Source organism: Chiloscyllium plagiosum, chromosome 32, assembly GCF_004010195.1.
Source record: "Chiloscyllium plagiosum isolate BGI_BamShark_2017 chromosome 32, ASM401019v2, whole genome shotgun sequence".
Taxonomy (NCBI): Eukaryota; Metazoa; Chordata; class Chondrichthyes; order Orectolobiformes; family Hemiscylliidae; genus Chiloscyllium; species Chiloscyllium plagiosum.
In genome coordinates, this window is record NC_057741.1 from 39,909,718 (window position 1) to 39,935,795 (window position 26,078).

General features: G+C 43.7%; 1 protein-coding gene across 1 annotated transcript in view; it reads left to right on the forward strand.

The window, feature by feature from the left end:
* Window positions 1-24,509: 24,509 nt before the first annotated feature.
* LOC122539266 (broad substrate specificity ATP-binding cassette transporter ABCG2-like) overlaps window positions 24,510-26,078 on the forward strand; it is a 25,031-nt gene continuing 23,462 nt past the window's right edge. Inside the window, exon 1 of the mRNA XM_043673968.1 lies at window positions 24,510-24,628. Within this exon, the coding sequence (XP_043529903.1) occupies window positions 24,510-24,628 (119 nt within the window). The remainder of the gene's footprint in view (window positions 24,629-26,078) is intronic.

Sequence of the window (26,078 nt, forward strand, 5' to 3'; positions counted from 1 at the left end):
GGGTTGGGAGTGAGGTGATATTTGGGAATGATGGGGGTTGGGAGTGAGGTGGGATTTGGGAGTGGGGTGGGAGTTGGGAGTTGGGAATGAGGGGATTTGGGAGTGATGTCATTATCGGGAGTGTTTCCTGCTTGAGAAGCTCCCCCAGACTCAGTGAAATGAACAGAGGTCCTGTGCTGGTGAACAGAACTGAAAAAGATGTACACTGCAGCTCTCTCAATTCAGAGGAGATCATTTGAACAATTGTAACGCGTTTGATAACCAATCCCATCTCTGTAATCCCCCACCACCCTGTAATCTTTGAGACTTCAGCAGTGCCCTGTCTCTGGAATCTGGTGTATCTCCAATTGTAATCAATGCACCATTGATAGCTTCACTTTGAATTCTCCACCTCTCCCTGAGGACCATATTGGGCGTGTCAGCTCTGTTTATACACATTATGTCAGTCTGGGACTTGAAACCACAACCCTGTGAGTAACATGTGAGAGAGTGCTATCCCATCCACCACAGAACTGAACACAATCATAGTTTATCTAAGCCTCTCAAAATAATGATATCCTTGAACCCTCTCATTAATACTTTCACATCCCAGCAACACCCAGGGGATCAGTGGGTATTGTTTGAAATCTGCTATGTTTATTTTTTTTGTAGTTGCACAATTGGTGTCTAGTTTGTTGTGGTCTTTCCCCAGGCTGGAACAGCACAGATAGAAACAAACAGCCCAAGTAAACTTCAATATGAGGTCGGGAATTGTTGGCACTCAGCCAACAACAATCAGTCAGATTTGAGTTAGAGCTAAAAGTACATAATCAGAATCCAGACAGCAAGGATTGGCCAACTCAGTGATCTTTCCACAAGCTGCAGATTTAATTTGAAATGGCTTTTATTCTTTTTGCATTTCCAGCACTGTGAAATGTTTTATATTTCTCTCTGTTCTGTTCTATCCTTCCCCCTCATTAAAATAAACTGGAAAATGTGCTTCATAAGATTTTGGACCCACAGAATGGTTATAGGATAGAGTAGGCCACTTATCCCATTGTGTCTGTGTTGGCTGTCTGTGAGAATAATTTGGCCCATCTCACAATGCTCTCCCTTAACTCTGTACATTCTTTGGCTTTCAGTTGCTTAGGCAATCTTTTGAAAGTTCCAGTTGATGTAACCTCTGCCACATTCTCAGTCAGTGCATTCCAAACCCCAATCACTTGCTCATGAACAAAATTACTCTCAGTTTACCATTGCTCCTTCTGCCAATTGGTGCCCCTTGCTTGGTGCCCTCTGATTCTTCGCCCATTCCCAAATGGGAACTGTTTGTCCCTTCCTGCTCTGTCCAGACTCCACATGATTTTTTTCCCTTTAATTGAGCGTCCGCCCCCAGGGGATAGTGAGGACTGTAGCTGCTGGAGAGTCAGAGTTGATAAAGTGTGGCGCTGGAAAAGCACAGCAGCTCAGGCAGCATCCGAGGAGCAGGAGAGTTGACATTTTGGCCAGAATTCTTCATCAACCCTTTCCCAGGACAATTTAAATCCCAGCAGCTGCTGTGATGGGATTTGAACCAAGGTCCCCAGCATCAACCTGTGCTTCCAGATGTCTAGTGCAGTGACACTGTCACTGTAACTTCCCCTCCCTGTGTCAAGGCCAATATCACCCATTCATTTCAAACCTTCAGCAGATGGCAAACTCTCACAGTGTCTCTGATCCCGAGCATTCAAGATGGCGGCGCTGACAAGGTAAGCAGCATTCAGGCTCCTGCACCCATCCGCTGCAGACCAGCTGCTTCCTGACTTCTTTCCTCACTCTTTTTATCTTCTTTCTTTCTCTTTTACTTTTTCTTTTACAACTTCTTCTTCCTGTCAGTGAGGTGGGCCCAGAGATGAAGAGATGGTGCCTGAAGAGCAGCAACTCCTTTGGTGGTGGGTCCAGTGCAGGCAGCAGAGGGGTGGTGGAGCAGTCGTCATTGGTGAGCCAACTTAGGACTCATGGTGGAAGTGGCCAAATGAAGATGGACTCTTTCAGCTTTATCTTTTTATTCTTAAAATATTCAAATGGCACCGGATTGTGGCGCTGGTTGAAGCTTTCCATTGTATTTTACGGTGTTGTTCATTGTAGAGCACCAGTGACAATAAAATAATTCATTCATTCCCTTTCGAAAAGCAGCCAAAGGGACACTTTGCAATCAGTGCCTTCAGATTGAATACAAGAAGTAACAAGTAGGTCAGACCAAGGAAACCTAGTGGATGTTATCTACCTAGACTTTCAAAAGGCCTTTGATAAGGTGCCTCACAGGAGGCTGCTGAGTAAGTTGAGGGCCCATAGTGTTCGAGGTGAGCTACTGGCATGAATTGAGGATTGGCTGTCTGACAGAAGGCAGAGAGTTGGGATTTTTTGGAATGGCAGCCGGTGACAAGTGGGGTCCTGCAGGGTTCAGTGTTGGGGCTGCAGCTGTTCACTTTATATATTAATGATTTGGACAAAGGGACTGGGGGCATTCTGGTGAAGTTCGCCGATGATTTGAAGTTCGGCGGGCAGGCAGGTGGGGAGGCAGCAGAAAGATTTAGACAGTTTAGGAGAGTGGTCCAAGAAATGGCTTATGAAATTCAACATGAATAAATGTAAGGTCTTGCACTTTGGAAAAAAGAATACAGGCATGGACTATTCTATAAACGGTGAGAAGATTCATAAAGCCAAAGTACAAAGGGATCTGGGTCCAGGATTCTCTAAAGGTTAACATGCAGGTTGAGACCTTGATTAAGAAAGTGAATGTAATGTCATTTATCTCAAGAGGGTTGGAATATAAAAGCAGTGATGTGCTTCTGAGACTTTATAATGCTCTAGCTAAGCTCCATTTTGAATACTATGTCCAATTTTGGGCCCCACACCTCAAGAAGGACTAACTGGCACTGGAGTGTGTCCAGCAGAGATTCACGTGGATGATCCCTGGAATGGTAGGCCGAGCTTACAATGAATGGCTGAGGATCCTGGGATTGTATTCATTAGAGTTTAGAAGATTGAGGGGAGATCTAATAGAAACGTACAAGATAATGTATGGCTTAGAAAGGGTGGACGCTGAGAAGTTGTTTCCGTCAGGCGGGGTTACTAGGACCATGGGCACAGCCTTAAAATTAGAGGGGAGTCAATTTAGAATGAAAATGAGGAGACATTTCTTCAGCCAGAGAGTGGTGGGCCTGTGGAATTCATTGCCTTGGAGTGCAGTAGAGACCGGGACGTTGGGTGCCTTCAAGGCAGAGATTGATAAATTCTTGATCTCGCAAGGAATTAAGGGATACAAGGAGAGTGTTGGTAAGTGGTGTTGAAATGCCCATAACATGATTAATTGGTGGAGTGGACTCGATGGGCTGAATGGCCCTATTTCCACTCCTATGTCTTCTGGAATAAAGCTGTTATTGAACCTGTACTGGGCTATTTACATGTGAAAAAGCTTGGAATAAACAATTCTGAAACAAAACAAATTATAACAACACCATCCTCCACTGTCTACACAACATCCTGGTGAATGTGAGGTGGACAACCTCTGTATTCCCACTGAATGTAAGAATTGGTCAGAGCTCTAGCTTAGGCTTCTATTCGACTAGGAGCGAGTCAGAAAGGGGTTTTGTTGGATTCTCTAACAACCCGTGATAAATGTTCCTTCAATGGTCAGCTAGTGCCTTGTATGAGACTTGAACCTGGATCTGCTGGTGCAATGGGGATGTTAGTCACTAGATAACAAATGCTGAGTGGCAAGAAATCCCAATGTGACTTACAATCAAGGAAGCACTTTGGAAGGGTACTCACATCCCCCCACCCCATCCATTCACCCCCATACACACCCACACAACCCACACCCCATCCATTCACCCCATGCACACTCCCACACCTCCACACTCAATACCCCATCCATTCACTCCCACACCCACACTTACACAGCTCCCACACCTACACTGCTCTCATGCACTCCCTCCACTACCCTGAATAAACTGTATCTATTGATATTAATTAGTTATTTGTTAATGGTTGAGTGTCCTGCTCTTGTGTCTTTTTCCCTCATGAATGTTATCAAAAATGCATTCTGCTCCCTGATGGGAGAGAACTGGGTTTTGGATATTCAGTAAACCTCTTCAGTTCCTCATCATCTCTAAGAGTGTCCCCTAATGTTTACCCAAGGGTTGACCTCTCTGATCACCAAGAATTGATTTCTGAATCCCTGAAAATTGAACTCTGATTCATTGAGAATTGATCTCTGAATCCCTGAGAGTTGGTGTTGCTGCTCCGGAGAAATTGAAAGGAATCAAAGTATTATCACTCCAAACGTAGGATTCTTGGCACTTAACATTCAGGTCATCTTGTATCTAACAGAGTTTCTCACTGCAGGCTCAGAGGGCAGGGTGTTGTAGGAGAGAACTGAGGGCCATCTACCTTAATAGCTGCCTTTTACCAGTAATGTCACTGATTTTACCTAAGCTGCTATATCTGACTAGTATAAGAGCAGTGTGTTGTAGGAGAGAAGTGTGGGCCATCTACCTTGCCGAGCTCTACATTAAGATGGGGCGTTGTCTCTTCAGTGACGATCTGCAGGTACGTGACAGTTCACTGGCCTTTCTGAATTGAGGCCACGTGCTGGGAAGCACTGAACAGTCATCGCCCTGATTCGCATCAGCCTGTCACTCAGAGGATTTAGTGTGCCTTTACATTGTTCAGAAACTGTGTTCTGTCCCTCAAACCCAACCAAGCATGGAAATGTATGCAGTAAAGTCAATAACTGAACAACATTTGAACAGTTTGGAATTACAGGTATTGCATTGATGTTGATTATTTGCTGATAATACCGCAGACAGATTTATTTCTACATCTATCAGTTGTATTGCAGAGAAACAAGATCCTGTATGATTTATATAATTTATTGGCTGTTATGCCAAATTGGAATAGAGCGACATAGTACACTTTATAGAGAATGTAATTGTGTTTTGGAAATAAAGTTCACGTCTGAGAGATTTCTGATTTAAATAACAGTCGTCTGCATTGACATAGCGTTGTTATGTGGTGATATGGCCCCGGACTGCCACAAAAACGATTAGCAAACAAAAGCTGAGTGAAAGACAGATAGGTGTGTCTGAAAAGAGGAGGGAGTTTTAGGGAGGGAATACAGAAACTTAGTTCCAAAGCAAACTGAACTCACAGCCTGTATTAAATTGATTAGAAAATGGAATGGGTGGGAGAAGTGAGAAGTGCAGAGATCTCAGGGTTATCAGGGGGAGGGGGGGTGGCCTTGAAAACTGGATGATAGGAATTTTAAAATCAAGGTATAGCCAGACAAGGAGCATTAGGGTGCGATGGGTGAATGGGGCTGGGTGTGGAACATGGTGAACATGGTGCAGTGGGTGAATGGGGATGGGTGGGGAACATGGTGAACATGGTGCAGTGGGTGAATGGAGATGGGTGGGGAACATGACCCAGAGTCTTGGGTGGGACTGGTAGAAGTTTTCTCTCGTTTCGTGGAATAGAATTTGGTTCAATTTGTCCAGTAAGGATTCTAATTCCGTACAGCTGTGATTTAATGGAACATTATTTCCAATTTGTACACAATGCAACAATGATCAAGGAAATTTGGAATCTGAGATTGGTCACTTTTCAAAAAGCTTTTAGGAAGAGTGTTAAGATCTCCCAAACGCCCCAGCCCGCAGCTTTGAAACTTTGTAGATAGTCTCTTTGGACACCCTTCTAGATTAAAACAGACAGCAGTCTGCCAACACAGCCACAGGAATGAGTTTATAATGCTAACTGAATTGTTCATCACTTTTGCAAACATGTCTTTAGTCTAGACACAAGGGAGTGCGTTTTCTGCAACTTATACCTGGATATGACATGTTTTCTGAGCTGCCCTCTGGAACGTTAACTTGAAGCTGAATTTGGATAGCCACTCTGCCAAAGAGGGACGGGACCAGGCAGTCACCCACAGAGCAGTGGCTGGAACATCATTCACAAACTTTAGGAATGGCAGCTTTAATTGGACTTATTCCTAGAGACTTTGAGACCTTGAGAGCTTTATTTCAACCACCTCACTCAATCAAACAAGTCTTTATTCATTCTATTCAGAACATTTTTTTTACAGCTAGTAAAGTCAAGCATTTTAAAAAATGAAAAGTAAACCCACAATTTGTATTTACTGGCCTCTATACACAATGTGGCCATTTCACACAGCAGTTTCCTGCTGCTGACCATTTCTTCCTTGAAGACACCAGGACTATCCTGTAGGGTTAGTAACCCCCAGCACTGACCTGGGGGAAACACAAGGAAATGAACTGCCAAGTGCATTTGTTTCCCCTTTGCCTCATTGTCCAATTCTAATTCCTTTATTTCATTGTCTGTCCCATTCCATGGAGCAGATAGAATAGGGAAAAGATCTAAAAAATGGACTGTAAAAGCTTCTTCTACAATTACACATGATAGCGAGGCAAGGAACAAGGGGAGATCTCAGCTGATCACATGGCTGCAGGAATCGTGCAGGAGGGAGTGTTTCAGGTATACAGATAATTGGGGCTCATTCTGGGGATGGTGGGACCTCTACAAACAAGATGGCCTTCACTTGAACCAGAGGGATACTAATATCCTGGGTGAGAAATTTGCTGGTGCTATTCGGGTGGGTTTCAACTAGCTCAGCAGAGGGATGGGAACCGGTGGTGTAGTTGCAGTGCACAGGAGGATGAGAGTAGGAAGGACAGGGACAGGATTTCATGGTCACAGGAATGTGCTGGCAGACAGCGAAGTGGTTTGCAGTGTGTCTACTTCAATGCTAGAAGTATCCGAAATAAGGTAGGTGAGCTTGCAGCACGGATAGGTACCTGAGACTTCGATGTTGTAGCCATTTCAGAGACATGGATAGAACAGGGTGAGGAATGGCTGTTGCAGGTTCCAAGGTTTAGATCTTTCATTAAGATCAGGGAAGGTGGTAAAAGAGGGGGAGGTGTGGCTTTGTTAGTCAAGGACCGTATAATAGTGGCTGGAAGAACTTTTGACGAGGACTTGTCTACTGAGGTGGTATGGGCTGAGGTTAGAAACAGGAGAGGAGAGGTCACACTGCTGGGAAATTTTCTATAGGCATTCACAAAGTTCCAGGGATGTGGAGGAGAGGATTGGAAAAACGATTCTGGGCAGGAGTGAAAGGAACAGGGTGGTCATTATGGGGGACTGTAACTTCCCCAACATTGACTGAAAATGCTATAACTCTAGTACATCGGATGGATCAGTTTTTGTCCAATGTGTACAGGAGAGTTTCCTGACACTGTATGTCGAGGGGCCGACAAATAGGGGAGGCCACACTGGATCTGGTACTTGGTAATGAACCAGGCCAGGTGTTTGATTTAATGATAGGTGAGCACTTTGGAGACAGTGACCACAATTTGATTATGTTCAGTTTAGCGATGGAAAGGACTAGGTACATGCCACAGGGCAACATGGTTTCATCAAGGGCAGGTCATGTCTCACAATCCCCAATGAGGTTTTTGAGAAAGTGACCAAGCATGTGGATGAGGGTAGATCAGTGGACGTGGTATACACGGACTTCAGTAAAGCCTTTGATAAGGTTCCACATGGTAGGCTGTTGGAGAAAATACAGAGGCATGGGATTGAGGGTGATTTAGCAGTTTGGATTAGAAACTGGCTTTCTGTAAGAAGGCAGCGAGTGGTGGTTGATGGAAAATATTCAGCCTGGAGCTCAGTTACTAGTGGTGGGCCACAAGGATGTGTTTTGGGACCACTGCTGTTTGTCATTTTTATAAATGACTTAGACACAGGCAGAGGTGGATGGGTTCGTAAGTTTGCAGATGACACTAAAGTCGGTGGAGTAGTGGACAGTTTGGAAGAATGTTACAGGTTGCAGGGGGACTTGGATAAACTGCAGAATTGGGCTGAGAGGTGGCAAATGGAGTTCAATGCAGCTAAATGTGAGGTGATGCACTTTGGGAAGGGATGTTGTCTGGTCTGGAGGGAAGGTCTTATGAGGAAAGGCTGAGAGACTTGGGTCTGTTCTCATTGGCAAGAAGAAGGCTAAGAGAGGATTTGATAGAGACATACAAGATGATCAGACGATTAGATAGGGGAGACAGTGAAAGTCTTTTTCCTAGAATGATGGCATTGGCTAGTACGAGAGGGCATAACTACAAATTGAGAGGTAACAGATTTAAAACAGATGTTAGAGGCAGGTTCTTTACTCAGAGAGTGGTAAGGGCGTGGAATGCCCTGCCTGCCAATGTAGTTAACTGAGCAACATTAGGGGCATTTAAAAGTCCTTGGATAAGCACATGGATGATGTGGGATAGTGTAGAGAGATGGGCTTAGATTAGTTCACAGGTCGGTGCAACGTCAAGGGCCGAAGGACCTGTTCTGCACTGTGTTGTTTCATGTTCTACACCTTCCAAACCCATGAATACTATCATCTAGACAGACAAGGGCAGCAGATACATGGGAACACCACCCCTTGCAAGTTCCCCTCCAAGCCACTCATCATCCTGATTTGGAAATATATCACTGTTCCTTCACTGTCACTGGAATTCCCTCCCTAAGGGCATTGTGGGTCAACGTACAGTGCATGGACTGCAGCTGTTCGAGAAAGTTCTGGAATGAGAGATCCCAGTTTTAGGATAAGGGGCAGCAAATCTAAAACACAGATGAGAAGTCATTTCTCTCAAAGGGTCATGAATCTGTGGAATTCACTGCCCCAGAAAGCGGAGGATTCTGGGACATTGGGTAAATTTAAGGAGGAGGTTGACAGATTTTTAATTAGTAATGGGCTGAATGGTAATGGAGAGAAGCATTGAGGCTGAAATGAGATTGAATTTTTTGAAGGGGTGACTAACGTAGTAGACAGGGGAATGTCTATGTCTGCTGTTAAAATGAACTTTCATAAAGCATTTGATAAAGTCCCACACAAGAGTCTTTTAACTAAGGCCAAGGCCCATGGAATTGAGGGCAAACATGGCTGGGAACTTGGTTGGGTGGCAGGCTACAGACAAAATGGAAAATGAGTGAGTACTGAAGTTGGCAGGATGTGACTGTTGGTTTCCTACAACGATCTGTGTTAGGGCCTCATTATTTATTAGCAAATGGATAGGGGCATATAAAACCATCTATTCCAATTTGCTGCTGACACAAATTTAGGCATCATTGCAGACAGTGTAGATGATAGCATAAAATTACACAGTGATATTGATGGACTAAGTGAATGGGACTGAGATGGACTTCAATGCAAGCAAGTGTGAGGGTATCCATTTTAACTGAAAAAGGATAGACCAGGCTAGTTTCTAGATGCTATGAAGTTAAATACAGTGGACATCCAAAGAAACTCAGGGATTCAGGCGCATAGTTTATAAAATGCCATGAACAAGTGCAGAAAATAATCAAGAAAGCTCATGGAACATTGGCCTTTATATCGAGAGGACTGGAATACAAGGATACGGAAGTTATGCTGAAGTTAGAGAAACCCCTGGTTCGACCCCAGTTGGAGAACCACACCTTCGGTAGGACAGATGGCCTTGGATGGAGTACAATGTAAGATTACAAGAACGAGCTCTGGACTTCGGAGATTAAGTTGTGAGGAGAGATTATATAAATTAAGCCTGTTTTCTCTAGAATTGAACAAGTTAAGGAGTGTTCTGATCGAAGTCTCCAAGATATTATCAGGAAAAGGCAGGGTAAATAAAGTTAAACTATTCCCACTGATTGGGGATTCTAGAATGAGGGGCATAATCTGAGAATGAGGGCCAGACCGTTCAGGAGAGATGTTAGGAAGCATTTCTACACGCAAAGGGTGGGAGAGCTTTGGAGCTCTCTTCCACAATGGATGCAGGATCAGGTGTTAATTTTAAATCTGAATTGGATAAATTTTTGTTCAGCAAAAGGTATTAAGGGGTATGAGCCAAAGGCCAGTATATGGAGTTAAACCACAGATCAGCCATGATCCCATTGGATGATGGAACACGCTTGAGGGGCTGAATGGCCTCCTCCTGCTCCATTCTTTATGTTCTAAGGCAGCTTTGCATGGCTTTTTCAAGGGGAAGTTAGGGATGAACAATGAATACTTGCTCAGCCACATCACGTGACTGAATTTTAAAAACATAGAAGGGAAAAGTGTGACATTGGAACTTTAGAGGTTGCAATGGAATTTAATAATAATTTAATAACAAAATGGCAGGAAACATTATATAATGGATTTTACAATAGAAGATGCAAAAAACATCTCAAAGGAAGGAGAGAGTTTAAACCAGTCACTGAGTCATGGCCAGGCCCAGTCACAAACACTTGCCCAATTTCCTTTCAACCTCTGGGTCAGTGGGAGGAGAGAGGACCTTCCAACAACCCCTCACATGATTGGGTCACATCGATAAATGAAGCCATGTGAATGGGGGAAAGAAGGCTACATTGCAATTGGAGGGTTGAAATGAAGGGGTGGGGCTAGAAAGGAGCCCCTGTGCAGAACTTTCTAGAACTTCTCCCGGGCAATGTTGCTTCAGTAACAATGGAGCTGAACAGTACATCAACCAGAACATTTAGATAGCATTTCCACAAAATCATTTAAAAACACAGATGATTGTACGTATATAATGCTTAGCTTTAATTTTGAACCAAATCATTAATTATTTGTTTTTGTTGGCATCTAGAATCACGTCAATTCTGAAGAGTGAAAATGTGATCAGAGTTGGAAAAGTATTTGACTTTTGAGGTTAATTACACGTAAAATTGACCATGCTAACTGCTGACTAGTTGCTTTGAGAGATGATCTGTGGGAATAATAGGTGCATTGATTGTAATCTTCTAAAATCCAATGGATTCACTGGATTCTGGGAAAGATCCCAGAGGAATAAAGAACTTCATGCTACATCATTATCCAAGATAAGGAAGGTGACAGAAGGCAGGAAACTCTGGGTCAGTTAATCATATCTCCTGGCAAAGTCAACATGGTTCTGTGCATGAGATGTCATATTTGACAAATTTATTTGCGTCTTTGAGAATGTAACAAATCAGGTCAATGAAGTGCGGTCAGTTGGTGTGATGTACCTGCATTTGGATTTCCAAAAGGCGTGTGGTTATTGCACAAGATCTCATGCTGTTGGGGGTGGTATATTAACATAAACGATATAAAGACGACAAATCACAGAGGCAGGATTAAGTGGGTCATTGTTTGCATTTGGAAAACTGTCACCAGTGACACAGGGCTCCGTGCTGGGGCCTCAACTATTGACAAACTCTTACAGTGATTTAGATCGAGCGGCCAATCGTCATGTCACCAAGTTTCCTGATGATATGGGGATTGGTAGCAAAGGGAGACAGAGAGACCATAAAGTTTAGCAGACGGAGTATAATGTGGGAAAATGTGAAATTGTCCACTTTGGTAGGAAGTACAGAAAAGCAGAATATTGTGTAAATGGAGAGAAACTGCAGAATGGTGTGGAGCAGAGGGATCTGGGGATCCTTGTACATAAATCAGGAAAGGTCAACATTGCAGGTACAGCACAGCATCGGGAAGGTAAAGGGAATGTTGGCCTTTATAGTGCAGGGGAGGGATTATAAAGAGAGGGAAGTCTCACTGCAGCTGTACAGGATAATGGTGACACCAGCCCTGCAGTAATGTGGATTGCTTGGTCTCCTATTTAAGGAGAGATATTCTTGCATTGGAAACAGTTCATAGATTGGTCTTTAGGGTTTGGATCAGGGTTTTGTCTTATGAGAAACGTTTGCGAAGGCTTGGCATATGCTCATTGGAGTTTAGGACAATAAGAGGTGATTTTATTGAGACAATAAGATTCTGGGGTTGGGGGTGATAAAGTGCAAGTCCAGAGCTAGAGGACACAATTTCAGAATAAGGAGCCTCCCATTTAAATGGAGGGGAGGAGGAATTCCTTTTCTCAAAGTCATTAATCTCTGGAATTCTCATTCCCCAAGAGCAATGGAAGCTGAGTCATTGAATATAATCACAGTTGAGTGAGACAGATGTTTTGTTTGATGAGGGAGTTGAGGGTTATCAAGGGGGGACCAGACAGGACAGGGGATTTGAGAACATACTCAGACTAGCCATGATGATATTGAATGGTGGAAAGATGTGAGTTGCCATTCGGCCCTTCGAACATGTTCTGTTATACATTATGATCATGGCTGATCATCCAACTCAATTGCCTGTCCCTGCTTTTCACCATATCCCTTATTCCTTTAGCCACAAGAGCTTTATCTACCTCCCTCCTGATAACACACAATGTTTTGGCTTCAACTGCTTTCTGTGGCAGAGAATTCCACAGGCTCCCCATTCTCTGGGTGAAAACATTTCTCCTCAGCTCATTTCTAAAAGGTTGACCCAGTTTCCTTAAACTGTGACCCCCTGGTTTTTATGGTCACAGCAGTTAAGGTGAAAGTTGCAGATAGATTTAACGAGAAAGGAAATAAGTAAAAGATGGAAAGGAGCAGAAGGATATTGATACAATGAGGTGACGGACAGAGGGATGATGCTCATGTACCACAGAAACATTGGGAAAAGCCCCCCAAGCCTCCTCCACTGTTGTGTTATCCAATTCTAGATCACCACCAACACAAACTAAACAGCTGCAGCAGCTGGGGATCTAAAACAAAAACAGAAATCATTACAGAAACTCAGCAGGGCTGGCAGCATCTGTGGAGAGAAAGCAGAGTTAATATTTCGAGCCTGGTGTCCCTTCTACAGAACCGATGGTAGCTGGAATTTATTGCTGATGATGAAGTTGGGAGTTGAGGAGGAAGAAGGGAGAGGTGAGTGGATAGGCAGAGACAGAGTTCAGACAGAGAGAGCCCGGAGAGAGAGACAGAGAGAGAGAGACAGAGAGAGGAATGGGGTAGGTAAACCAGGGGATTGTGGATGGCTGGGCAGGCGGAGCTGAGCATAGTAGAGAATGAGTAGTCTGTGCTGAAAGTAACCCATGCTATAGCAGGGTGTGGAGTGGGTAAAATCAAACTCAGCGTTCCCAAATGGAAAATGAAATGTTGAGCTTCTCTGGAGTACTACAACAAGCCTGAGACAGAGACAGAGACAGTGACCAGGGAATACATTCCTGTGTTGAAGTGGCAGGAAGTTAGAAGCCAAATAATCATCATTACCTGAAACGCCTAAAAGTCTTTGATTAATAAAAATCTTTCAAAATCAGGTTCAAATTTCACATTGATTGGTGTTTGCAAAAGGATGTTCAAACTGGTCCTCTCCTGTATCTGTTATCTCACAGTCCATCTGACCACAACTTGTCTAATGTGTTAACTATCACCTCTTGGCATTGATTGGTCAAAAGGTGGATACGTATTGTCTTACAATGTTTAGACATTTTGGAAACCTTTTAGATCCCAACCCATTCTCTGTTCTTGGAAACAGAGTTCTCAGTTTCTAGTGAAGACTGATAACTTCTTTGTATTGAGCCAGAGTTGTTGGTGTGAACACTTTCCAGGGATTTATCTGCAAAGGATGCACCAGGAATTCTGCAAAATATCCAGCAGAGCTTCTCCCATCATTGGATTCCCAGCTGGTTTGGGACATTGTCCCACCATAGATCAATGTGCAATACATAAAGAAACAATTTGTATTTATATAGATGCCTTCCCAATCTCCCCCCATCACAACAATCAGGTAGACACTTTTATTATTATTATTGCAATGCAGGAAAATCAGCCTGTGCACAGTAAGATTCCACAAGCAGGAATGTGATATCATGACCAACCAATCTGACTGATGGAAAAATATTGGGAAGGAGTCAGTGAGTTTAATGGACAAAAAGCATCAAATCTCTGAAACTCATGGCAACACAGAGCTGACCTCCTGTGAGGTGCATGGCCCAAATTATCCAGTAACTAGTGGCCCTTTACATTGATAGGGAGTAGCTTCCTCATCACAAGTTGCTGGACAATTTAAGCTGAAATAGTAATGAGATCTATCAAACAAAACGATTACTTTGACATCAAATGCTGGGCCAGTATCTTACACTCAAGACTAAGTGAGCAATGTCCATTAAACAGTGTGCAAGGCAGTCTGATCGACAATTACTCCCTGCTACCGAGGTGAGGAGGAGCTGACTACAATGAGGATTACTCCGTGATGTGATAATGATCTGTCTCGTATCAGTCACTGAGACACTGAAAGCCAATGACCCAACACGTCAACTGGGAAACTGAGAAAATCAGGCACAATTCTGGTTTTACACACCTACGTTTCAGAATCCCTTTTCACTCACTGCAGAATGTGCAGAATGTCCCACCCATTCTCCTCCAATAGGGCCTGTTAAAGTGAGTTATAATGACTCACTTTTCAAACAAGCACCCTCTTTGCTATTCAGAGCGTTTAATGGTTTCTTATATTTAAACAGCTTTGCAATTTTTTTTTATTCTCCACTTGGTCCTGATTGAAAGTTAGACATGGTACCCAAGCTGTCCACAAAAACAGATTGGGTTTATTTTTACTGTGGCCACGTATAAAAAGTACACACTGGCATTACTGTATTTTAGACCAAGCTGTGGGAAACATAAAATTCTACACAAAAAATAAGAACGTACTTACTTTATTGGAATTTTTTTTTCTGCTGTGGAGGAGGACGTTAAATAAATATCCTTAACCAAACCTCAGCAAATGTTCAGAAAACAGTGCTTGTTCTGAAATTAAAAACCATGTTTGTTCCAACTATTTCTTAAACCCTCATCAGTATTTTATTTCTGGAAGGTTAGTTAATGTAAACATTTGCAATCAAATGGTCTGAATCTTGTCTGAGAGTGCAGGTATGTAACTGCTGTGATGAAGTCCTGCATCCACATTGATCGTGGAGATTTAGTGAGTAAACATGTCACACTGCAATTACATTTCTGTTCAGTAGGGGCACTCCTGCACTATTGACAAGAGGGTGTAAAATAAAGTACATAAGCATTTACTGTGGGAATATAAAAATGAAAAAACAACATATGACTATTGTCCAAAAGCAAAAATACAACAAACACTAGAAATCTGAAATCAAAACAGAAAATGCTGGATATATTCTGTTGGGTAGAACTTGATAGAATCATAGAATTCTGACAGTGTGGAAGCAGGCCACTCAGCCCATCGAGTTGATACTGCCCCTCCAAGCAGCACCCCACATCGACACCCCTTCCCTCCATCCCCAGCATTATCCCTGTAACCCTGCAGAGAGGAAGATAGAGAGAAACAGAGTCATTGAGTTGATCTCACAGCTGAAGTCGAGCACACAATTATTTAGGCTGACACTCCAGGGCAGTAAGGAAGGAGTGCTGCACTGTTGGACAAAACAACAACAGAAATTGCTGGAAAAGCTCAATAGGTCTGGCAGCATCTAAGAGAGAAATCATAGTTAACATTTCAGGTCGAGTGACCCTTCCTCAAGACAATTGGGCATGTTGGCTTTTCAGATGCGATGTTACAGGGAGTCCTTTCTGGTATATGTTGTGGTTGTGTTCACCAAGTACCACCTGAGATACTTTTGTTAGATTCGGTGCTAATAGTCCTCCTGATTGTTGTTACCATAACCAAATGAGAAAGGGAGCTTGATTAGATTCCCTACAATAGTAGGGTCCACATTGACCCTTCGAAGAGTAACGCACCCAGACCCATTCCCCCTCCCTATTACTCTAGATTTACCCCTGATTAACGCACCTAGCCAACACATCCCTGGACTCCATGGACAATTTAGCATGGCCAACCCACCCGAACCTACACATGTACGGACTGTGGGAGGAAACCGGAGCACACAGAGGAGACCCATGCAGACACGAGGAGAATGTGCAAACTCCACACAGACAGTCACTCGAGGCTGGAATCGAACCCGGGTCTGTGGCGCTGTGAGGCAGCAGTGCTAACCACTGAGCCACCGTGCCATCCCCAGTTCACATAAAGTCTTCAGGAGAAGAGAAGCTCAGTCTTACTGAACAGAATAGGTTTACTACACAGCAGTTAACAGTTACATCGCAGTCTCTAATGAGACCTCAGGTTAGTTTAAGAGCTAGTTTACATTACTCCTTGCCACATAGACTTAAAGCTGGAGCTTCCTTACACATACACTAGTTATATCAAGATGTATGCAGCTTATCTCATGGTGTCAGCTAACCCTTTCAGGTGCTAGCTATTTTATCTGGCCATAAGAGACCTCACAGCCATTAATTTAAATTTGATCAGCAGATTCCTCATGAGATCTTAGTCAATATTTAGCCACCAACTAAAATCACAAAGGACAGATTATTTGTTAAGTTGCTGCCTTGGTGTTTGTACCTCTTGCCAGCACACTGTGGCAGCTAGGTACATCAGGATGTCCAGCTTTTATGAAAGGCCCAGTGTCAATGCAAGTTTTTTTATGAAGGTGGAGACTGAATTCCTTCACTGCACCTGGACAGTGTGATCACTGCACCCTTCCATCACTATCACCTCCCATCAGCTTGAGCAGGATATGTAGAAATATATACAGCCTCAGATGAAGCACAATGTGTGTGTGTGTGGGGGGGGGGGGGGGGTGATGACCCCATAGTAGAAAGGTCATTAGAATGTCTGACCTTTCACTGATGTTATTGAGTAACTGCCAAAGCTGACTGTTCCTGGTGAATGGTCCAGGCAAGTGAGAGGTGGTTTGGGCAGAGATTGGCTGTTTTCTATTCAGTGAGAAAGTTACTCAATTCCCCAGAAAACCCTGGCCACTTCACTGTATGAAACTCATTACTCCAGAAATGATTCATTCGCAAGAACTTCCGTCTCCCACCAATCTTACTCATGAAGGGAAACAACACCCACTTAAAATAGGAATGGCGAGGCTGTGGGATGCTCTGCCTGTGCTGGGTTCAGTGGTTGGGGTCAGCCCTGTCTAATTTGTCACTCTGAATATAAACAGAAGAGGAAGCCACACAGGTTTCTGCCTGGGAACCAGGTAAACAAATAAACATCCCTTCCATCCTCAGATCGCACAATGACTGTTTTCAGTCTCCGTTCCCTCTGCTTTACAGAGGGGGGATAGGCATCACCAGGGGTTAAACCTGCTGACAGAATGTGCAGGGACACTCTCCCTCCTTCTCAGTACAGCCCCGGGTTTGACCCCAGGGTTCCACATGGATGTTCCCCATGAGGGCCTTCTCCAGCCCTCCCCTCTCCTCCCTTCCCCAGGCCTGAGGTCTCTCCTGACTCCACAGCACGGGCCTGTCTGGTTGTTACTGAGTTTCTCCTGTTCACCCAGCAGCTTGGTACAATGTGGGGACTGACACAAAGGGGGATAGTCAGGTATTTGGGTAAGGAAGAGCATTAAAGAATATGGAGAGACAGCAGAGAAATGGGATCAGTTTAAACAGCTCTGCCTGAAGAGCTAGCACCACTACAAGGTGTTGGGCTGAATGGCCTCCCTCTTTGTGATGGTAAAGTTTATGTAGTCCATGTGTGTAATTTTGATCTAACTCATGCTGTAAGAGAAAAGAAATAAGTTTATGATCAAAACTTACTGATAACGAGTTGCTGTAGGAAATGTCATCATTTCCTCATTTTAATCAATCAGCATCATCTCGGGAAAGTGTTAATGAAAGTGACCCACAGGCTGTGAGATAACAGGCCAGGGGCTGACCTCTGAGTCAGCTCAGTCCCTTTAGGTGATAGCCTTCCCATCTGCAGGGGTAACAGTGCAAATTTGCCTGTGGTGTGAACGTTATAGAACCACAAACCTAACAACTAAAACGACAATGATTTGTATTTTATTTTATTCACTCATCAGATGAGATGTTGCTGGCTGGGTTAGCATTTATTGCCTGTCCCTAGTTGCCCCCTTGAGAAGGTGGGGGTGAGCTGCCTTCTTGACCCGCTGCAGTCCATGTGCTGTAGGTGACCCACAATGACCTTAGGGAGGGAATTCCAGGATTCTGACCCAGTGACAGTGAAGGAACGGTCATATATTTCCTAGTCTGGATGGTGAGGGGCTTGGAGGGGAACCTGCAGGGGGTGGTGTTCCCATGTATCTGCTGCCCTTGTCCTTCTGGATGAACGGTGGTCATGGGTTTGGAAGGTGCTGTCTGAGAATCAGAAACAGCAATTACCAGAAAGGTTAAGCAGGTCTGGGAAGAGAAATCACAGTAAACATTTCGGGTCCAATAACCCTTCCTCAGAACTTGGCCCTGAAACGTTAACTCTGATTTCTCTCCACAGATGCTGCCAGAACTGCTGAGCTTTTTCAGCAATTTCTGTTTTAGTTTCTAAATGACAGCATCCACGGTTTTGTCAGCTGTCTGAGGATTGTTGGTTAATTTCTGCAGTGCATCTTGTAGACAGTACACTCTGCTGCTACTGAGCGTCGGGTGATGGAGGGAGGGGATGTTTGTGGATGTGGTGCCAATAAACGAGGCTGCTTTGTCCTGGATGGTGTTGAGTTTCTTGAATGTTGTTGGAGCTGCCCCCATCCAGGCAAGTGGGCAGTATTCCATCACCTTGCTGACTTGTGCCTTGTACATGGTGGACAGGAGTTGGGGAGTGAAGTGATGAATTACTTGCTGTGGTATTCCTTGTCTCTGACCTGCTCTTGTAGCCACGGTGTTTATGTGGTGAGTTCAGTTGAGTTTCTGGCCAATGGTAAGCCCCAGGATGTTGATAGTGGCGGATTCAGTGATGGTAACACTTCTCAATGTCAAGGGGTGGTGGTTAGATTGTCTCTTATTGGAGATGGTCATAGCCTGGCATTTGTATGTTGTGAATGTTACTTGCCACTGTCAGTCCAAGCCTGGATATTGTCCAGCTTTTGCGGCATTTGAACATGGAGTGCTTCAGTGTCTGAGGAGTTGCGAATGCTGCTGAACACTGTACAATCATCAGCGAACAGCCCCACCCCTGACCTTATGGTGGAGGGAAGGTCATTATATAAGACCTGTAACATCATAAAACATCACAAAGTGTATCACAAAAGCTGGCCATAACAAAATTTGACAACAAGATAAACGGGGATTGGATGACCAGGAATTTGATCAAAGAGGGAAGATTTCAGGAGCATCTACAAAGAGGAAGGAGGAGAAGAGGTTAAAGGATTCAGCAAGCAAGACCCATGGCTTAGCCAGAGCTGGCCATAGTGCAGTGAGGGAAACCGGGATGGTGATAACAAGCCAGCAATAAAACACCAGGGAAAACCATCAATCGTGTGGGCTGGAGGAGGGGACAGAGACAGCGAGGGTTGGAGGAGGTGACAGAAATAGGGAGGGGTGTAGGGGCTGGAGGGGGTGACAGAGATAGTAAGAGCCTAGGACATCGAGGGAGTTGAATACAAGAAGTTGGAAAGGAAGTTGTCACTGAACCAGGAATGTTGCCCAGAGAGCACAAGGTTACAAAGCCCAAGATGTGAACCACATCAGGATATGGAGCAGCAGGTTTTTGAATGATCTAAAGACAGTGGAAAGTTCCAGGTGAGTTGGGAAGCACATTGAAATGGTTAAAGCTGGAGGTAATATAATTCAGTTCTTCAATTGTTCGAATCTTTTGACTGCATCACACACAGATATTATTGTATTCATTGGAGTTTAGAAGATTAAGGGGACAAGGCAGAAATTGATAAATTCTTGATGTCACAAGGAATTAAAGGCTACGGGGAGAATGCGGGTAAGTGGAGTTGAAATGCCCATCAGCCATGATTGAATGACGGAGTAGACTCGATGGGCCGAATGGCCTTACTTCCGCTCCTATGTCTTATGGTCTTATGGTCTTATATTTATATTTCAACCAACCAGACTGTGCCAAAATTCCTCGATGCAGAATTATTCAATAAAACATTAGTTGATACAAAGTAACCCACACAAAATTAATCAATACAGAATTACTCAGTCAAAATTGATTGATGCGAAATGATACAAACCTATCCGCTGATGTGCAATTTTCATTAAACTCTGTCCCTTCCTGCTCCTTCCTGTTGTCTTCAGCCACATCTCCATACTGTTCTGGTGCTTCACCTTTTCGCTTTGGATTTGGAAAGCTCCTTTCACCTGAACCCTGTCCCTGCACCTTCTCTGTCAGTTTAAAGCCCTGTCCATACTGAATGTATCAACACTGAATTACTCGAAGAACGAGAAAGTGAGGCCTGCAGATGCTGGAGATCAGAGTCGAGAGAGTGGTGCTGGAAAAGCACAGCCGGTCAGGCATCATCCGAGGAGCAGGAGAATCAATGTTTCAGGCATAAACCCTTGATTCCTGATGAAGGGCTCTTGCCTGAAACGTCGATTCTCCTGCTCCTTGGATGCTGCCTGACCTGTTATGCTTCTCCAGCACCATACTTTCAACTCAATATTACTCGACACAAAGTAACTCAATTCAGAACAATTTGATACCAAGTGTCTTGATGCAGGATTACTCTATACCGAATATCAATACTGCATATCTCAAAACAGAAATCTCAATAATCAATGTCTTGATAGAGAATATCTCAGTACTTCAAGATACTCAGTATCAAAATATTTAGTATCAAGATATTAAGTTTTGGGATACTCAGTAAGAAGATGTTCCGTGTCAAGATGTCTTGAATATCTCAATACAATATAATTCAGAGTGAGAGCAACTCCATACAACAATCACAGCAAAACAAAATGGGTCAGCTGACCAGTAACCCAATTACCATGTCTGACATCACAATGTGAGCTCCAATCATGATTCTTGGCTCCAGGGGCAGGGAGGGATCTCAAAGTTAAATAATTCCCTTCCACTGGGCTCCTGTCACCAGGTAAGAGCTCCCAGGTTTAAACACTGCCCGAACAGTGGGACCCAGATTGGTTAATCATCTTCCAGGGGCTGACGATTAATCTCTGCTTCCAGCAGCAGAATGGGAAGTGACAAGGGCTTTTGCTCATTCCCTGCTTCTTCAAAGAAAATGACCCTTGACCAGGGTGAAGAAACAGATAATCTGGTCATTGTTACTCTGCAGTTTGGGCATGTTACCATGTACAACTTATCTGTCATTTTACATGAAAGGAATGAGCAGACTTCAGAGGTAACTCATTGGCAGTAAAACCCTTTAGGTCACAATGAGGCTGTGAGAAGGTTCTATAAGATTTTGGCAAATGGGAGGAAATTAATGATGGATGGGGCCTGATCCTGTCTGGGGATGGCTGCAGGGATCCAGCAGCTGAGTGAGGTTCCCAGCTGGACTGCATGTTCTTCCCTGTAAACTAACAACCTCCAGCCTCGAGCTCCCATAAACACATTGCAACACTTCCAGTGAGTGCTGGTTGGAAAATTGCGATAACAACTTTACACCTTTAACTCAAAGTGGGCATGCATTGAGGGAGGACCTTAAATCAGCAGGATCACCCCCTCAGCACTGACCCTCCGACAGTGTGACACTCCCTCAACACTGACTCTCCAACAGTGCGGCACTCCCTCAGCATTGACCCTCCGACAGTGCGGCACTCCCTCAGCACTGACCCTCCGACAGTGTGACACTCCCTCAGCACTGATCCTCCAACAGTGCGGCACTCCCTCAGCACTGACCCTCTGACAGTCTGGCACTCCCTCAGCACTGACCCATGACAGTGCGGCACTCCCTCAACACACTCCCTCTGACAGTGACACTCCCTCCATATTGCCCTGTGTTTCAGATTGGGTCATTACTGGAATTTTGTGGTCTAGCAAAATACGATTCTGCTCAAATATTAAATTTTAAAAGGAATTTAAAAATGTTTGTTTTAGTTTAGTTCCAATTGTTAACTATTTCCTGCCCCTGTATATTGGATTGCATTTTGATAATACATGTTCCTGCACTTGACTCCTTAGTAATTCCAATGCATCTGTTGAATAAATGTTCAACCTTTAGGAATGGGAAGGCCTCTTTATCCATCTTTCTTGTTCATCCTCCTTGTTTGGGTCATCATTTCTATCTCTTTAATTTTATTCTTGTTTCAAGGGGATTGGTGGCATCATCATCTCCCTAAATTCTCTGAATCAGATGATCAAGCCCAATCTCAGCTGTCGGATGCAGTTCCTTGTCTCTGGAGCAGGTGCACCAACCGTTCTGAAGTGAGTTTCTTTTTTTTAATCCCGTTCCAATGTGATGTAAACATGGGGCAGGAGAGTTGTGGGTAACAGGCTCTGATTAACCTCCAACTGAAATGAAAATACATCATTTTCAATCTATTACAATCCATAGTGAAGACACTTCAGACTTTATCAACATATCCCTTTACTCCTTCTTCCCTCATCTATTTCAAAATGTAAATGTATCAAAACCTTTCACTTCAATCACTCCCTATTGAAGTAATTTCCACATTCTCACCATCCTCTGGATGAAAGTGCTTTTCCTGAATTTCTGATGGGATTAGTTAGTAACTGTTTAATGTTGATGGTCTCACAGTTTGAAGCCTCTCACGTGTGGAAGTATCTTCACTACATTCATCAAAATTCACCAAAGATCCTCAGACAGCACCTTCCAAACCAACAACCACTTCCATCTAGAAGGACAAGGGCAGCAGATACATGGGAACACCACCCCCTGTGAGTCCCCCTCCAAGCCACTCACCATCCTGATTTGGAAATATCTCACCGTTCCTTCAGTGTCACTGGGTCAGAATCCTGGAATTCCCTCCCTGAGGGCATTGTGGGTCAACCTACAGCACATGGACTGCAGCGGTTCAAGAAGGCAGCTCACTCCCACCTTCTCAAAGGGCAACTAAGGATGGATCATAAATACTGACCCAGCCAGTGATGCTCACTTCCCATGAATGAATTATTAAACTAAACCCTTCACTATTTCCTGGAGAAAGGAGGGATTGACTCGTTTTAGCTGTGTCTTCCATGCCCTTAGCTCTAGTCCCAGATGAGTATGAGGTGATTGTGAAAGAGCTAGGTTTGTGGATGATGCACAGTGGTGTCTCTGTGGGGCACTGCTGCTGATGGAAGGATTGACTGTTTTAGCCGATCAGTGATGCACTGGTTAAGGCCCCATGGCAGTTGGTAAAATCTAAATTCAATAAACAAATCTGGAGCAGTGACCATGTAATTGCCATCAATTGTAAAAGACCCATCTGGTTCAATAATATCCTTTAGGCAAGGAAATCTGCCATCCTTACCCAGGCTTCAGGCATGTGGTTGACTTTTAATTGACAATTAGGGATGGATAATATGCACTGGCCTAGTCTGTCATGCCCACATCTTGTGAATAAGATACCTCGCCATTTCCTGGAGGTATTGAGCTGCTTGGGCCTTGTTGGAGCTGCATTCAGCCACAACAGTGAGATATTAAGGTGTTAATTTTGTCTACTGAGCTGCAAGAAATTGAATGCGCTGGGGGGTAAGATGGTGTGTCTTTGTTTTGTACAAGGAATGTGGGAGGTTGACATGGCCATTTCCTTGCCATTCAGGGATGATTTACATTTTCATCCAGAACTCAATAAGAACATTACAGTTGGAATTTGACTACTCCCCTATAGTTACAAAACATGATTTGCAACAGATTTGACCAACCAGGGATGATTTACATCACACTGTCTCTGGAGGTGAGGTGGTCACTATGTTGTATCTTGAGTGGCATGTGACTATGACGGAGTGACTGGGGGTTGTTTTGTGGGCATTACTGACTGTGAGGTAAATATTTTGTATAAAGGAAAGACTGTTTCCTTTGTTCAGGGAGGGCTTTTGCCATGACCCTGTAAGCCCTGCAAGGTGTGTGTTAAAGGTTCCTCTAGAGAGAGACCCCTGGACACGACTCGGAGGCGTGGCGAGGAGTATTCACGATTTCTCCAAAGCTTGTACTGCACTTGCTTAATAAAATGTGGTTTGTTCACAGAAGTTGGCATGTTGCAGTTGCATCAAGTGTGTAAGGAGAAAAAAGAACTTGACACCAGGAGAGGTCCCCATCACAGTTCTGCTGGTTCTGCTGGGCAGGTTTTGCTGAGCCAGGAGCTGAACCTCTCCAGTTGAGCCTGCAGCCTCAGGGTGACAAGTTGCTGGTGCCATGGTGTTATGTGGATGTTCCCATTTGTTTTCTGACCAATGGTGACCCCACCCTAGAATGCTGATTGTTTTTGGACATTCTTTTTGCACACAGATGACAAATGGAAGGGTAAAAGGTTGAACAAACATGGACAATTTCACCAAAAATGGAACATCACAGAGTGTTGCAGCAAAGACTGAAGTGGGTGTGAACGCTGATGGCAGTGAAAAACCAAGCATTGACCAAGAGACAGCAATGGATAGCGAGCATGGTGTGACTGACATAGTGCGTGACCTGACAGTAACTACATCATATGAAGAATTATTGAGTACAACAGTGTCTTCAGCAGAATCATCAGGGAGCAGTTTAGACCTTTCTGCAAAAGTACCCAATACAGTGGAAAAACTTGTGGGCACTGATGAACTGATAATGGAGGAAGAGCCTATCGCCATGAAAATTAACAGCATTCTGATGACATCTCACGCTGCGACATATGATCTTTCTGAACCATCAGCAACAGGCGACAGAATGAATCCTGATTCAGAAATGAGGCTCTTCAAACCTAGACAGCACGAACAGGAGGAACCTAATCTCATGAAATACCCTCACGGCATGATTATCAGTTTCTTCAATGTTTCCTATAAAGTGAAAATAAAACACGGTTACTTTTATCGACGTACCAAATCCACTAAGGAGGTCTTAATTGGTGTCAGGTAGCTTCCTTTCCTTAAGTTTAACTCCATTGAGATGAAACTCTCAGTTACGAGGAGAGGTTGGTGAAGTTGGGATTGGGGTCTTATGGACAAGGTGGTTTTATTGGTTAGCTCTGTTGCTTAAAAGATACAGGGACCAAGATGAATTTAAAAAGAAATGTATTAGTAACAGAAATGGTTCTAGAGAGATTAACAGTACTGGAAGTTAGTAACTCCCCAGGGCCTGATCATCGATATCCCAGTGTACCAAAGGTATGCTAAGGAAATACTGGATGCATTGGTTATCATCCTCCAAACGTGTGTACATTCTGGTGCATTCCCACCAGATTGGAGGGTGGCAAATGCAACCAAAGTATTTAAAAAGAATGGAGGGAGACCAGGTAGTCTAGGATCAGGAGAAGGGGAATACCGGGGAGTCTATTGTAAAGGATACGGTGACAGGATATGTAAAAATATCAACAGATACACAGTCAGCATGCAGTATTAATGACCAGGATATCATACTTGTGAAACCTACTAGAGCTTAGTGAGGATGTAACTAGTAGAGTAGATGAGGGAGAATAGGTGGATGTGATGTATTTGGGTTTCAGAAAGCTTTTGCTGAGGGTATTGTTCAAAATCATAGCACACGGTTGTACACTTTATAGCACATCGTTTTACACTGTGTAGTACATGGTTATACACTGTCGAGCGCATGATTATGCACTGTATAGAACGCGGTTATACACTGTCTAGAACACAATTATATACTGTAAAGCACATGCTCATGCACTTTATAGCACATGGTTATGCATTGTATAGCACATGGTTATGCATTGTATAGCACATGGTTATGCACTGCATAGCACATGGTTATACATTGTATTGCGCATGGGTATACACTGTATAGCACATGATTATACACTGTATAGCCCACATCATTATATATTATATAGCACATGATTATGCACTATATAGCACATGATTATACACTGTATAGCACATGGATATGCACTGTATAGCACATGGGTATACACTGTATAGCGTATGATTATACACTGTATTGCACATAGTTATACACGGTATTGCACATGATTATACGTTGTATAGAACATGGTTATGCACTGTATAGCACATGATTATACACTATATAGCGCATGGTTATACACTGTATAGCACGTGATTATACGTTGTATAGAACATGGTTATGCACTGTATAGCACATGGATATACACTATAGCACATGATTGTACACTGTATAGCATATGGTTATGCACTGTACAGCACATGGTTATACACTGTATAGCACATGGGTATACACTGTATAGCACATGGTTGTGCACTGCATAGCACATGGTTATGCACTGTATAGCACATGGGTATACACTGTACAGCACATGGTTATATACTGTATAGCACATGGGTATACACAGTATAGCACATGTTTATGCACTGCATAGCACATGGTTAT